Here is a 14,427-nt window from a genome sequence, read left to right as displayed (position 1 = left end):
ATCACATAAGCTTTGAAGTTCCACTCCAATTTCTACAGTGGAGTGCTGCAACAAAACACCACAGGACTAGAAGCAGCTTCTCTTCCACAGACTTCAGGAGCCCTAAAATGCTCCCAAGATAGGGAGATGCCAGTACTGAACAGCCTGACTGGATTTGGCTGCAGTGAAAGCCAAGCCATATAGTGAAGACAGTCTATCTATGCCAACTGCAGATGAAAGGTTTGGTTTTGGACATCCTATTAGCAGCTGTGTAGGTAATGGTAGCCACTGCCACCAGTCAGCTGCTGGTTGCTCTCACAGCTATTCAAAGTTCTCCAAGCTCTAACCCACGTCTTTCTCAAACATAGCAACAACTGCTTCCACCTCAGGAATAGGAAGCCTGAAAATTCCACAGGTGCTGTGGCAACATTTGCTACCCAAATGGTTTGGGCAGTTTGCTGGATACATAAGCCATGTGAGACTGGTGGAGGATTGCTCTGTAAGCTCTACAGAAAGGATTGTACAACTGGATTATTTGTGATTAACAAATTAACATACTGACACCTAAATATATAAGATTTAAACAGGCAATATTGCATAAATTTGAGATAAAGCAGGAATTCAAACAAGTTTCTCACAGTTCCACAGAATTTTGGACCACAGTGCATGGAGAGATTCTCTTGCTTAAGCATTCAGTTTCACATGCTGCTGCAGCTTCCTCTATTTTGACTAAGATGAGCACATTTACATTACAGTAACAGTTGAAACTAAGGAAGGACTGCAGCCTTAGGGAAAGTTTAAAGCTGTATGACTGAATGATATGAAACACTGCCTACATAATATGCAAATCATAAATAAGCACAAAAAAGTAATACATTGCAAATACTATAGCCTCACCCTTCTGGGGCGTTTCCTCTGGAATGAGCATTAATTCTCATGAGTGTCTCAATGGTGTGAAACAGATCTGCTTCTGTTACATGGGCAACACTTCTCTCATCCACCAACAAGATCTTTACCAACTGCATGGCAAATGCCACAGCCATGTAGTTCAAGCCATTCTCCATGGACTGTCAACATGAAAAAGACAGAGTTCAACCACAGATCTTGCAGTGGAGTGAGTGCAGCCCTCCCCCTTTAGAAGAGCAGATTCTCCTTACCTGAGCCAAGTGAAGGTCATACTGCTGCATGTTAACAAGGTGATTGCGGATTAGCAGCTCCACAGCTTCCACGTTGTACTTGTACTCATCTCTGCATTCGATCAGGCACCTGAAGAATTGGACTTCTTACAAAAAGTGTACTTCAACAACACAGCGTAAGTGAAACAACTCAAATCTAGTACTTCAGAAACTGTGACATTCACTGTGATTCATTACCCAGCTTCAAAAGAAGCCTCTTCTAGAGCATTCTCTAAGGTAATGTTTTAAGTTCAGGACAGTCAGACTCAAGCATCTACTGCCCTGCACAAATGGTCACAAGAGCCCTTCAAGAGTTCCAGTTTATTCAGCATAAGAAGTGTCTCTTCCAAGCAAGAACTGGCAGATCTGCCTAGCTGAAGCTTCTGCTACAAGCATATGCCATGTCATATTGTTTGTGAAATCACAGAGATATTCTCTGCAAAATGAGGGGGGGAAAAAGCCCAGTCCGTGCTCTAATGCTTAATTCCATTAAAGACTCCTATCATGTTCTGGGATGAATCAGCATTATTGGAAGATCTAGTTAATCCTGACAAAAAAAGCTGGTTATTTTTTGTCTGTACAAATTGCAGCAAAGCAAAATATTAACAGGCAGGGAATTCAGAGTAATACAGGAACTCACAAAAGATGGTCAAAGCTACATCAGTGTTCTTGTTGCCTTGTAACTGACCTAGTGATTTGTTTGTTACACCACGGAGATCCATAGGCACGGCCATCCTGCAGAGCCTTCAGCACCAGCAGGTGACACTCACGATAGCGGAGCAGGAGGTCAGCGTCAGCCCCACTGGTGGCATCCAGCAAGCCCTCTACAGCCTAGAATAGATGCAACCTGTTAGCAGAGGAAAAAACAAGTCCTCTTCCTAATCATCTGCACATTACATCAGCAAGAGTTATCACCAGAAGACATGAAAGAAAAATCAATTTAGTAATTGTGCTGACCTCTTGATAAGACTGTGTGAGATTTTACCACCTACTATGGCATTTATGCACTGTACACAGCTATGCTACCAGAAACAAACGTACAGGTCTCTCTATGCCCCACTAGCTTTGTACGTGCACCAAATACCATGACAGACCATGTTAGTTTGTGCTGCAGTTTCCCTAAGTCCATGCCTCCTCAAGCAATTCTGCATACAGCTTATGGAAAACTACCTGAGAAAATATTTACAGAACCTGCCGGAGATAAGTGAGCAGCTTCCTAGAGAAAGAGCTGCAGCACTCAGATACATATATGTGCTAGCCTACAGCAAATGAAGGACGGGTTTTACACAGGTAACACAATTTATTTGGTCAAGTTCTCGTGAGGACTGGATCCTTTAACAGGTAAAAGCACTAGCAAAGAACAAAGTCTCCCTCCAGCTTTCGGTTACCTCTGGTTTGGCACTGTTCTTGGATCCTCATGCAGACAGCTCAGTATCCTTACACTATTCTCAAGTGAATTTTTCTCCATGTCTGTCACTTGTTCTGCACTACTACAGAGGCACTGATGCCTGCAGATCACAGAGCTCACTGCAACACTTCCCACTGGTACAGCCTACAAATTCTGACTGGGATGGAGTTAATTTGCTTTATAGCAGCCCATATGCTGCTGTGCTTTGGATTTGTGCTGAAACAGTGTTGAAAACACACCACAGTTTTGCCAGTTGCCAAGCAGCTCTAGCACAGGATCACGGCTTTTCGTTTCCCACTCTGCTTCCTACACCAGTGGATAGGCTGGGGATAGACAAGAGGCTGGGAAGCAACAAAGCCAGGACAGCTGACCCGAATTGAATAAAGGGATGTTCTGTACCATATGACATCATGTTCAGCAATAACAGCTCAGGGAAAGGAGGATGAAAAAGAGCACTCATTGTTCTGATATTTGCCTTTCCACGAAAATGTCGCATGTGCTGAAGCCCTGCTTTGTGAGGAGTAGCTGGACATCTCCCTGCTGATGGGAAGTAGAGATTTTAGTTTCATTTGTGCACATGGCCTTTACTTTCCCTACTAAACTGTCGTAATCTGAACAAATGTCATCTAGTCTTCCCTGTCTTTTCTCTGTATCCTGCAGAAATGCAGAAAGAGGAAGCAGCTAGATGGATGTTGGGTAGCTGGCCAGGGTCAACCCACCATGCATAGTCATTTATCAGTTACTGCAAAATAAATCCCCCAAGTGTGCCACTAGAAATCTAGGACAGTGCTCAATACTATCTACCTACAAGGGCAGTTCAAACACCTTTTTAGCCTCCAAATCATCCTGAAATCACACCACTCTGGACTGCAACAGCTCTCTACTTGCCACATCTAAGTCCCAGGATTCCGTACACCCGCTTCTCCCACAGCACCATGTGTACAATACCCTATGTGAACACAATGGCTCCCTCCCAATCTTATTTATTGGATTTCCAATGACAGCAGTTCAGTACTGTTCACCCAGAAAGTCACATAGCATGCATGAAGAAACAAGGTCACCAGCAAGACAATCCATGAGCTAGGTGAGTAATAAATTCTGAACAAACTGTTACAGAGACAAGTTGTCAACACTCACCTTCTGCAGTAGTCCAAGTGCAGCAATAGCATCCCGGGAGTTCCGAGCCACTACCACTGCCTCCAAGAGGCTACGCAGTGCTTGAACTTGAGGATTCATGGCCAGGGTGTGTGGAATGGACTGCAGGTGCTGCTCCAGTTCTGTCATACATTTGTCATAAATTTGTGCTACATCATCTGTAGCCCAAGCTTGCTGCTTAAGAGAAAGTGACAATCAGTGATTTTTGCAAATATTGCATTTCTGACACTCAAATACTGACTGACTGGCTCTTCTCCTTCAGAAATTATAGCATCCAAAATTTAGACTTCTACAGTACTGTTGTTTCTTATGCTGGCATTTTAAGTACATACACATAAGTACATGTGAAAATACCCAGCACATAATTCTATCAGTCAGAATCACAGAATGGCTTGGGTTAGAAGGACCTTAAAAACTATCTTGTTTCAACTGCCCTGCTATGGGCAGGGATATCTTCCACTAAAGCAGGTTGCTCAAAGCTGCACCCAACCTGGCTTTGAACACTTCAGGGATGGGCCATCTACAGCTTCTTCAGATAACCTCTTCCAGTGCCTCACCACCCTCACAGGGAAGAAATTCCTCCTAACAGCTAATCTAAACCTGTCCTCCTTCAGTTTGAAGCCATTCCCCCTTGTTCTGTCAGTAAAGCCTTATGTATGAATACAAAAACTTGTTAATTATCTTAAAATCCAGACCTGCCATCCACGACCTTCAAAAGCAACCAGAGATTTGAATAAAATGTTTCACTGCAATTAAAGGTACATGTAGTAATCCTAAACTGCAGAACTGTCCCAATTTGGGTTACAAATCCCCAAGACTGGATGGAAGTTTTATGCTGCCATTACTTTGTCTTTAGAACAAATGCATTTCTTCAACCACTATCCCCAAGCAATACAAACACTTGACTCTTATTATGAGTCCTTCCAACAAAAACACAAGTTCTGCAACAGTCTCGAAAACGGCTAAAGTACTCTCAAGCTGATTAACTCAGAAACCTCTACCTTCATAGGCTGAGCCAAGAATCCTGTAGGCTGAGTTAAGTCATTGGTGGGCAAGAAGCCAGGGACATTGCGTGCAAACTCTTCATAAACAGCCAGCTGTTTTGGGTCCACACCTCCAACCTTTGCAATGAAAAGAACAGGCATTTAACTCATTTATAAGACTGAGGCAGTAAAAAATGAGGACAGCTTGTGTATCAGGTAGCTACTCTTAAACAAAGTGGCCTAGACATCGAGTAGGATTCAACCGCTCTGCACTGAGCTCCTATCTCTCCTTCCACACATCCTCAGAGGGAGATTTTGCTCTAAAAATTAAAATTCACATTCCCAGAAACAGAAATAACTGAATACTGAGAAATGCACTGCAGAAAGTACATGGTATGTCCTTTAAAGGAAGAACATAGAAAGATGACAAAAGAAAATAAAATATAAAGACAACAAAACAGTAAGAGGAAATGCAGAGAAATAGAGACTCAAGGAATTGAGAAAATTATATAAATACTCAATTTGGAATAACACATTTATATGTTTCCATACTAATCAAAATAACAGCAGCTGCACTGTTAGGCAAGACTAACAATATATGATTACTCAGCTGACGCTGTGCCATCCACTTTTCCTTATAAGGAGGGAGAGAAGAGCAGCATCAGAACAGAACTCACCTTTAACCTGATCTGTTCTGGCATCCGCTCAGCCTGGTACGTTAACACAACAGGATCGCAGTAGCGACGCCCCTCTTGCCTAGCATGCTTTCTGAGCTCAAATTCCTGTCAAAACCACAAACACCACACTGCATTTTAGACACCCATCTGGATGTGTATGAGCACATAGGATACTTCTTCAACAGTCCCATACTTACAGTTGCGAGCCTCTTGTCCATCTCAGGGCCTGCCTTTTCCACAGCTGTCTTCTGGATAAAGCAGCAGGCAAGCTCACAGTTATCCTGTGCTAACTGGGCAGCTGCCTGCTCCATCATGTCCCTCTGCTGTTGGGAGGCTGCCTATTGAAAATCACAATAATCAGTGAAGAATGTAAAATTTCCCTGTATATAACTAGCCTTAAAATCTGCACGACTGCTTACACAAAACACAAGCAATAAAAAGGAATGCTCTTAGGATCACACTCCCTTCCCACAGAATAGACAATATTAAATTTAATTTTGCATAGTTTTGAATAAAACATGTAGGCAAGACGGCAGTAAAGACTTTCAACAAGGAACAAAACAGCAGGAGTTCTCCATCTTCTCCACCTACCCATCTCCAGGGCACAGAAATAAAGGTCTGCTTTAGACAGACACACACAGAGTGATGCTAATGCAGGGGAGGCTTTGCATCACAGTAGAAGTTTTTCTACTTCCTAGGTTCTAATTGGAAGATATAAAGGTGCACCACTAACAGTGCAAAACAGCAGTCCTAAGCCTTTTTCAGTGGGCTCCTTTTCCGATAAGGAATCGGATTTTCTTCCTTCCCAGACTCTACTTTATGAGAACCCTGAACAGGTGCATGTATTTTCCAGGGTGCAAAGCAGCAACTTCCACTAGAAACGGAATTCATCTGTAAAGGCAGCCTGTCCCATCTACTTGGACCTTCTTGTCTGCTAAGAGTTCTTTCATTAATTCCTGAAAATTACACTATTTCTGTTAAACCACTTCATAACAATAAGCCAGATAAGAATTCTGAGATACCTCATACAGAGCCTTTTCTGCAACAAAATGTTTTCTACAATTATCCCTTTAAAAACTTCCTTGGGTTAAATCTCTATTTGTACCAATGTCATATGCCTTCAGGGATAAAAAAACCTGATTAATTTCTAATTGCTGAAAGTAAAATTGTGTCTTGATCTTTCCAAGATCCGTATGCTCTTGTGCCTGTTGCTGACACTGATGGCAAGAATTCTGGGTGGTAGCTGCTGTTGTAGTCAGCAGTTCACAGGCTGTTCCATACTGTTTAGCTCAAACTTTCTTCATTAAGAGACCTGATAATAGCCTCTAGAAAACCCAATGAATTCACAAGCTGTGCAGAAGAGTCTAAACTACCTGTCTGCTAACAGCACAAGTAAATAAAATCTGCCTGAAGCATGCATGCTGAAACAATCCAAGATATCACCAAAATCAATTGAGTCCTCCCCTCTTTAGCTTTTCTGCCTCAAACCCTGCAGAAAGTTCAAGCCTCCAAGGTTTCCATGATGTGATTAAACTGGAGAGAACACTGCATGAAATAAAAGGATAGTCAGGAAGTTTGTGTACCATTTAGTAAGATCTACCATCTCACTTTAAGGGTGTTTGACTTGGAATCACAACACCTTTTTCCACTGTAATTCCACAAAAGTCATGAAATTTTACCCAGTGAATTCATCCCCATGCTAGTTAACCCACACAATTAATTAACAAGTCTACATTGTGGAGAACTCATTTACTTATGCTGGATGCCTACAGTCCTGTAAGTTGGATATAAATTCCAAATGATGGGGCGCTTACCCTCAGTGCAGTAGCAAAGCTGTTTTTCAAGTTGGTAGCTATGCTCATCAGCAAAGGTTCCCTGCAGGTAATCATGGCCATCCCAGCAGTCAGGTTCCTCATCATGTGGTGAGCGGCCACACGCATGCGGGACTCCTCCGAATCCAGGGCGAAGTCCTTTCTGACTATCTGCTCACAGGTGGTCATGGCAATCTTGATGGATCTGTCGACCACGGGATGGACGAGGTCTTGCACTGCACGCTCGATCGCCTGCCGCACACACTGCTTCAGCTGCGGGTGCGCTTGGAACAGCGGAATCTGCGGGGGATTAGGAAAGGTGAGAGAATAAAGTACACTGGAATCCCACCTACCCTAGACACCTGCATTTTCTCAATGACTTATAAGTGCACTGTCATAGCATGTGCAGTACTCCCATGTTCCCCATGCAGCTATTACAGTACTTGATAAATCTGAAACCGGAACAAATTATTATTTTTCTAACCAAGTTGCAGCTGAGTAACAATGCAAAGATTGACTTAAGAGTTGAGCTACTAACTGGACAAAAGGAGCACAGAGGCTCCTTTTATACTGAAATCCTGATAGCTCCCACCAGCTGAGATCTGCATCAACCCTGGCTGTAAGAATTCTTTTAGTAAACCAAATCAGTTCTAAAACTTACCGTTGGATTTAAGGTAATGTGTGGAGCCAGCCCTCCTAAAGAATAGACGTTGATATCATGATAACTGTACTGGGGCTGTGGAGGAACCGTGGCTGTACAAGTGGTGCTGGTAGCTGGAGTTGTAGAAGCAGCTGGAGAACACAAGCAGATTTGTATTGAGACACTAGTGAAAAGCAACTGCTTACAAAACAAGTATATAATTCTTATTTAAACCAGGAAACAACCTAGAAATAAAAGGTTTGCAGTTTGATCATGAAACCTCCTAAACTTACCAAGCAACTTTCACTCTCCATTTGCCTAATAATTAGTAATAATTAGTACTAATAATTAGTACCGAAGTAGCTTCAGTACATTTTAAGAGAGCTGTTTATTATGACAGTTTTAGCATCCGGTCTATTGTTAATAGGAGGGAGTCTGAGTAGCTACACAAACATAATACAGAATTAGTCCTCATGATGGCTTCCATTCCCTTCCCATCTCCAAACTCTGTTGGCCTATTTCTTACAAAACTACCCAAGTGCTCCCAAGCACTCAGGAATATGAGAACAGCATATGTAGCTTCCTATTTTATTTTGTGATAGCAAAACCTGTCTTATTTGAACTTTAACAGTGTGGTTCTGGATTCTATGAGATGTACTTACTAGTTGTTGTGATGGGTGGTAGCTCTTCTGGCTGCTTCACATCCTTCTTTGGAGCAGACAGCTGCTCATCCAGATTTTTCAGACGATCCTTATCTTTCAGGAGACTTCCAGGTTTCAGCTCATTGATGTCTAGTGCAAGATTCTTGCAGAGCACCTCAATCTCAAACTTCAGATTCAACTGCAAAACAACTCTAGTTTAGGTCATGTCACAAGGAAAATACCCAAAACATCTACTGAGCCACTTGACTCCCCAACTCCCCATTCTAATCTCACCGCTTTCAGAAACTAATAATGACTGAGGATTAGACAACTATCTTGATGCTGACCTCATGGAGAAGAGCTTCATCCAAGTTCCACCAAATTAAGCAATGCCCAAGCAATCTCCCCATGCTAAAGCAGTGAGGAGGACTGCTTAGTCCTTCGCAATATCCTTCTTGACTAGTATGTCAATAAAACCTTACACTCAGAGGTTACAGAAAAAATCAAGTAATTTACTTTTAGATCATGCTCCTGATGTAGCTCAGCTAAAACATTCATAATGGCCATTGTCCATGGGTTTGGAGGCCTGAAGACCTACAAGAGAAAGAGAGCAGCATTACAGAAACTTCTTGAATCATCTGGATAATTTGTGACTGGCAGTGTTTGAAACACAAGCAGCTGTGTGTGCATACAGCCATGGAAACCTTTGTACAGCTGTGATTAGAGCAGAATTTAGTATTTTAGTAATAATTATTCCAGTAATTCAGTATAACTAGAAATACATTAGGAACTTAAGTGAAAAACTGGAAACACAATGACCTGGTCTTTCTTGAAAAAGCAGTTCTATGTCAAGCAGAACTGACAAGCTGATCAGGATCAAAGTGGGTGGGAGAAAAAAAAACAGCAAACGAGGAATAAATATATCCTAGAACCTCTTCAATGGCATCCTTCCATTTCTCAATGGAGTTCTGATCAGGGATATCACAGTACATTTCAACTAACACCACCTATTAAAAATGCATGGCTATGTACTTTCCCTCCACACAAAACTCCTTGAATTTATGCTTTTATATCCCTTTTCTTTCTCTCCACTGAATTCAATTAGTTTTCATTTTGGGACAAAAGCTGATTACTTCCTGCAATATTTTCCCATTTGAGCAATAACTCCGTCTGTATAAAGACACTTACCACACTCCTGACACTGGATTCTAAGACTTTGGCAACAAATGGCACTACATAAAGCAATTCCTGTTGTCCCTTAACGTATGCTTCCAGCAGTAGTGACTTCACATCCAAATCCTGAAAAACAATTGAAGTGGGAATGAGGGTAGAGAAAACAGCAAACACTGCCCAATTCCACTAATACACTGCTTCCTTTTCAGATACAGGCAAGGCTGAGTCAAGACAGACCTTGAATTTTACAGACTGCTAAGCAGCAGTTACTTTTTGAACAAAAATTTATACATCTACATTTCTACATGGATTAATAAGCTTTTGCCAAAATAAATTTAGCTACTTACTTTTCTGATATAAAAAAATGTTTAGAAGTGTTAAATAACCAACTCTGGAGTCATACTTTGTACTTGGCACATAAAAGAGGCAACAGAAAGATTTCCCAAATAGCCTATGCTACTGCATAACAGCATACCAATTCATGCCAAGGCAATCTGTAAAGACAGAAGCTCACCGTGTGCAAGATGGGCTTATTTTTAGCCATCGTTATCATTCCCAGCCAGTGACCAAGGTTCTTTAACAAGGAACGGTCTGAGAAGTTGGCTGCAGCTTTGTCTGATGTCAACAGCACCTAACAAAGAAAAAAAAACATCTCGAGCAATGAGCAGAAGATAACCAGACTCCAAATCCAACAGCTGATCTGAATGAAGGTAAAGTTTTAGAACATTAAGTTCTGAGCTTCAGTCATACTACAAAGATATTTGAACAGCTTTTACTTCAAGGTAGCACCCTGTAGATCAGCACTGTAATGACTACAAAACTCCTTTCTTTAAAAGGATCAAAAAAAGAAGATTACTTTTCCCAGAGCTTACCGTTTACTCTGTTGAGACTGTTACAACTACCCCCATAGCTGAGTGTTACTTGTGCTTCCTCTCAATGCCTCATCACAGATCTGAAGGCTTTCAGGGAAACCATCTCATTGTCATGTCAAAGTATAACTCATGTCATCATGTCATAAATCATAAAACAAGTATTCTGCTGTTAGTTCTGTTCCTTAACTCTAGAGGAGTATCAGCTGAACAGAGCAGGGTCAGCTGTATTCTCAAGAGCCAGGAGATGCTTTTGCACTACAGCGTAACCCATGGTGGTCAGGAAATTCCACCAACAGGTTTAAAAATAGTGCATTCTTTAGAAACTTGTTTCATCTGGTCATCACTTCTGGGCTATTGCTTCCTCCTCTCATCCACATTATTTCAGCCCTCCAATAAATTTTGGCTTTTACACCCCCATTTTCTAAACACACAATTTTCCCCCTATTCCTCTTGGGCCAAAAGAGCAGTGTCATTTTCTATCTTTGCACTTTCCTCCACAGAAAACAACTAGGCCATAAGCAATTTCCTCCTGGGTTATACTTTGCAAATCTCACACAAATTTGAAGTCCACCTACATAAATGAATTCAAATGCAAATTAGCCCTCCTGTAACACAATTTAAGTCTTTCATATGTTCCTAAATGAAAAGAATCCTAGTATTCCTAAAGATAATCTGTAAGTTTAATGGTAAGCTAGAAAGTAGATTTTGGAATGATATTCTGTATTTGAGAATCAGCACCACACAAACAAATAGCATGAGGAGAACAGCATGCTCCTGTGCTGCCTTTAGAAAACTTGCACTACTCACCTTGATATTTCTGTAGGTTTCATTCAGAACCATTTTATTAAACTCTGGATTCTTAAGTGTGTCAAGGAAGTTTGAATATAAGCTGTGAAAATTAGGCTCAATACTGACTCTTTTCATCACAAGATACTGTGATACCCAAGGCATGAACTCTTCTTTCACTGTTTCTTTCAATTCTTCCACCTGTGCTCAAACCAAAGACAAAGCATTACCAAAGAACAGATGAGAAGATAATCAAAACCTTCTGGGGTCATCTCTGACCAACATACAGTTTATGGTCAGTCAACTGCTTCTAACATTAAGGTTGTTTTTCTACAAAAAAATAAGTATTTGAAATCAGTGTCTCATTATCCAAAGATCTGGTCAACCAGTAAGGACTCAATCATGAAATCAGCAAGGTATAACAATTCACCTCTCCTTCACTTCCCAGTTTTTTACCAGACAACTGGAAATAAATGTTGTCACCTTACAAGTTCAAGCCATCCATCCATGAGAAAACAGCACAGGTGGCAGCAGGACTGTACACCTCAACTAGTTCAGAGAAATTCCCTTAATTTCTGAATACCAGAGCTTAACCTTGCAACATTTAATGGTACCCAGTCAATTTATGATGTGAATACTTATTTAAGATTAAGAACAGGTATCTTCTACCCATCTCTCCTCTCCCTGTAAAATTTTGTCTCCAAAGATGTTTAAGCACAAAGTGTTGGAAACTATACTTTCTTTACAGTGTGCTCCCTCCTATAGTTTTTCACGTTAGAATTTTGTAGAAGTATCATCAGCCCACACTTAAAAATGAATATATAAAAAAAGGATTAAGAGTATAAAAGCTATTTTTACTAGCATTCTTTCATACTTGCCTTCTGTGTCATATTTGACTGAGACAGATTATTGAAGATGAAAGCAATTTTTTCCTGGACATTCTCTGGAGGTTCCACAATCCTCTCTGTTTGATCTGTTGCTACTAACAGCGTATCAATGTTGGTAGTATTAATGGAAGGCTGGAGGGAGAACAAGAAGTTAAGCATAAACAATACCTAGAGGTGACATCAAAAGAAACTTTTGCTCTCTTCTGTCAAGCAAAAATAGAATTGAGCTTTATCAGGGGACATCTACTGTCTCAGATTCATTTTCAGCAGCACTCTGAAGGAGCCAAGTGATTTCTTTATTCTAAAAATGATGATCAATACTCAGCAGAAGAATGCTGCTGCAGAAAAAGCCTCTACATGCACATATAATAGGTGCAACTGCAATGGCACCCTTTAGGCCTTTAAGCCTGTGTACAATTATAGCTTGGAGAAAAATCACAACACAATAGTGAGCAGCACTTAACACAGCAGGGAGTCTCCAGGAGCACTTCAGTGCCGATTTGGGAAGGAGAAATCCCAGAGGTTCATTCTGAGACCAGGTTCTCATTCTAAGTTGCCAGCTTAAGTCAAGAGAATGTGGCCCTGGTCCCTACAGCTGCAGGTCTGGACCCCAGGGCTTTAGTACCTGGTACACTGCAGTTAAGGGAAAAGGCGATGCAGCTTCCAGTATCAATCCTGACTGGAGTTTAAATGGGAAAACAAACACCTCAAAGTAACAAGTTTCTACCTGATGTCATCAGGTGTGAAAGACATTAATAGCTACACTAACGACTGTCCCCTCAAGTGTGTTCACAACACTTTCAGCTGCCTTTGGCTTTTGCCTCCTTTACAGAGACCTATTCAAAGACAGTCCCAGGCAGAAAGACAGGCTCATCTTTCCAGTGCATCAACCATCACACAGAACAGCCCTGCCCATCCTCAGCATCCACACGGGACCAAGTGTGCCCCAAAACTTTCTGTGCAATAGCCAATTCTATCTGCCAACCCTGTAATAACTCTGACAAGCTTCAGAGTTGTTTACACAAGTTACCAAAGATGTGAAAAACCTAATGCAGTTAGAACTGTGTCAGATGTGTGCAGTCAGTGTTCTTAAGTCCCAAACAGAATAGCAGCTGCCAACTATTTTAAAAATCCTGTCGCAAGTCATTAAAAAAAATGTTTCTGTAATTGTCTTTATAATTACAGCCTCAAGAACACATTTCAACTTGAGCCCAAAGTCATTGGGTAGTCTGATGATGAAAAATGCCTTCTCTCTACAAAAATGCTGGCCATACTTTAAAAGGTTATAGGTTTTAAATCATAAAATCTGTAGTATGCAAATTAAAACATATTCTGTCTGTATGTACTTAGTCCAGAGCAGCATCTGCCCCTCTGGGAAGGGCACAATGACACAATGCTCACCGGCACATCTTTCTTGAAGCTGACTCCAGTTGGTCGGGTGATTGTAATGGTTTTTGCAACGGTGGTGGTGGTTGAGGTGGTCACTATAGTGCTGACTTGGCCAGCAAGAGGAGCTTTTGCTGGAACCTGGGCCTGGGCCTGAGCCTGGGCAAGTGCAATACTTCCAGGGGTGGTGATTGAACCCTGCATCTTCACAGGAGGATCTCTGGATTGCTGTCCATATTCTATGTACTAAAATAGGGTGAACAAGCACATACAAAATTTCACATGCAGCAACAGAACTATAGGCTGATTTTCAGCATGAACACTATAAAGGTTTGCCAACAATCATTAAAATATTTGACAGTCTTGCCATAAAGGAATCTCTAAATATAACTGTATACCTTGATAAAGCACATCTTGTCACTATGGACTTACTGCAGAGGAGCCTCAAGCTCTGCCTTTGGCCTCAACAAATTGATGTCAAGTATCACAAGACCTAACATGCTTAATATTCTACAGAGTACTACCTAAAAAAACTCCATCCCTATCCCTCCAAGCCTAGAACAGCATAACAAAAGAGGAGAAAGAGCCTAAGAACAATATGTGAATATCAAGAAACAGGCTACAAAGCAGGTAAGAAGTCTTCTGCAAGGATTCTGACAGCCAGACAGAATAGTCTGCAGCTCACCATTAATAAGCAAAACCACAGTTCAGAAATAGCCAACTTTTAGATATTACATCTTCTGAAATAGTTCCATAGTAGATGATGAGTTTCTTCCCCACTGCTATACATTTCCCCAGAAACTGGAAACAGACTGCCATTTAAGGGGTACAGTCTGAAGGTGATAGTGAACAAG

At 41.3% G+C, this 14,427-nt stretch overlaps 1 protein-coding gene and 1 non-coding gene across 14 annotated transcripts in view; both read right to left on the bottom strand.

The window, feature by feature from the left end:
- The window catches only part of CNOT1 (CCR4-NOT transcription complex subunit 1), a 55,365-nt gene that overhangs the window by 8,907 nt on the left and 32,031 nt on the right, over window positions 1-14,427 (bottom strand). For 9 of the 13 annotated variants that reach the window (XM_068202888.1, XM_068202896.1, XM_068202894.1 and 6 more), the window contains 16 exons: window positions 13,589-13,819; window positions 12,179-12,319; window positions 11,322-11,501; window positions 10,157-10,273; window positions 9,658-9,768; window positions 8,986-9,063; window positions 8,491-8,668; window positions 7,850-7,980; window positions 7,192-7,488; window positions 5,575-5,715; window positions 5,378-5,482; window positions 4,719-4,838; window positions 3,700-3,894; window positions 1,843-1,985; window positions 1,137-1,245; window positions 877-1,046 (listed from right to left, as the gene is read on the bottom strand). In XM_068202888.1, coding sequence (XP_068058989.1) covers window positions 877-1,046; window positions 1,137-1,245; window positions 1,843-1,985; window positions 3,700-3,894; window positions 4,719-4,838; window positions 5,378-5,482; window positions 5,575-5,715; window positions 7,192-7,488; window positions 7,850-7,980; window positions 8,491-8,668; window positions 8,986-9,063; window positions 9,658-9,768; window positions 10,157-10,273; window positions 11,322-11,501; window positions 12,179-12,319; window positions 13,589-13,819 — 2,447 coding nt within the window. The remainder of the gene's footprint in view (window positions 1-876; window positions 1,047-1,136; window positions 1,246-1,842; window positions 1,986-3,699; window positions 3,895-4,718; window positions 4,839-5,377; window positions 5,483-5,574; window positions 5,716-7,191; window positions 7,489-7,849; window positions 7,981-8,490; window positions 8,669-8,985; window positions 9,064-9,657; window positions 9,769-10,156; window positions 10,274-11,321; window positions 11,502-12,178; window positions 12,320-13,588; window positions 13,820-14,427) is intronic. The other 4 variants (XM_068202891.1, XM_068202897.1, XM_068202899.1 and 1 more) reach the window with 1 other exon arrangement.
- LOC137481540 (small nucleolar RNA SNORA46) lies at window positions 10,688-10,826 on the bottom strand. The gene has a single exon (XR_011003534.1). It is a non-coding gene; the product is annotated as a small nucleolar RNA SNORA46 (small nucleolar RNA).

This window comes from Anomalospiza imberbis, chromosome 12 (assembly GCF_031753505.1).
Source record: "Anomalospiza imberbis isolate Cuckoo-Finch-1a 21T00152 chromosome 12, ASM3175350v1, whole genome shotgun sequence".
In the NCBI taxonomy this organism is placed as follows: Eukaryota; Metazoa; Chordata; class Aves; order Passeriformes; family Viduidae; genus Anomalospiza; species Anomalospiza imberbis.
This window is presented reverse-complemented; position numbering and strand designations above follow the sequence as displayed.